Source organism: Alligator sinensis, unplaced genomic scaffold (genome assembly GCF_000455745.1).
Source record: "Alligator sinensis unplaced genomic scaffold, ASM45574v1 scaffold216_1, whole genome shotgun sequence".
Lineage (NCBI taxonomy): Eukaryota > Metazoa > Chordata > Crocodylia > Alligatoridae > Alligator > Alligator sinensis.
Window position 1 is genome coordinate 2,613,401 of NW_005841868.1, and position 971 is coordinate 2,614,371.

The window sequence follows — 971 nt, forward strand, 5'->3', positions numbered from 1 at the left end:
CCAGCTCACGCCTCTGCTCCTCCGCCCGCAGATTACCAGGGCGATTACTACGGGCCGGGCGGCAACTACGACTTCTTCCCGCACGGGCCGCCCTCGCAGGCGCAGTCCCCGGCGGACTCCAGCTACCTTCCCAACTCAGGACCCGGCTCCACGCCCTTGGGCCCCCTGGAGCCCCCTCTCCCCGGACACCACTCCTCAGAAAACCAAAGGTACACGGATATGATCTCGCACCCCGACACTCCGAGCCCCGAGCCGGGCATGACGGGCTCGCTGCACCCCATCCCCGGGGAGGTCTTCAGCGGCGGCGCCCCCCCCCCCCCCCCCCACTCCACGGCTACAGCGGGCCCCTCTCGCACCCCAACCAGGAGCTGAGCGAGGCGGCGGTGTGGTAGAGCCCTGCGTGTCCACGGGGGCACGGATCCCCTCGGCCCGGGGACCTCTCTGGACCAAGGCACGACCGTCCTCCCCCACCACCTCCTCCGGATACAGACACCAGGGAGCAGCTCCGCCCCCGCCCAGCCACACTGATACCAAAATCCTCCCTCCTCCTGAGTTTCTGATCATCTCCTCTCTAGCCTTCCCCACGCCTGTAGGACCGTAGACCATGGGATCCGCCCTGGGACTCGGATGTGACCCGTGTGCTACCTTTCTTCCTAGCCACATCCAAGCAGGCCCCGGCTCCCCCACCGGGCCGGTCTTGAAGAACCTCTCCAAGTCTCTGAAACAGCATCTCGTGGACCAAAGCTGAACTCGCCTGGGTCACAGGTTTCAACTGAACCCTCTAGATTGACTGAACTTCATTCTTCCCTTTGTTTTGGGGGGTGGGGGTGATTCTCTTTGTTTTCTTCCTTTTTTACAACTTTTGTAATGGATCGTTCAGAATCGCACCTCGGTTTTCTTTCATCCGAATCATCTCAAAAGGAGAAAAAACGACTCTTTTTCTTTACTTAGAAGGTTTCTGTTGACTATGT

At 60.9% G+C, this 971-nt stretch overlaps 1 protein-coding gene across 1 annotated transcript in view; it reads left to right on the top strand.

The window, feature by feature from the left end:
• Positions 1 to 392, top strand: part of LHX5 (LIM homeobox 5) — an 11,471-nt gene extending 11,079 nt beyond the window's left edge. Inside the window, 2 exon segments of the mRNA XM_006016796.3 lie at positions 32 to 328; positions 331 to 392. Coding sequence (XP_006016858.1) covers positions 32 to 328; positions 331 to 392 — 359 coding nt within the window.
• Positions 393 to 971: the final 579 nt, after the last annotated feature.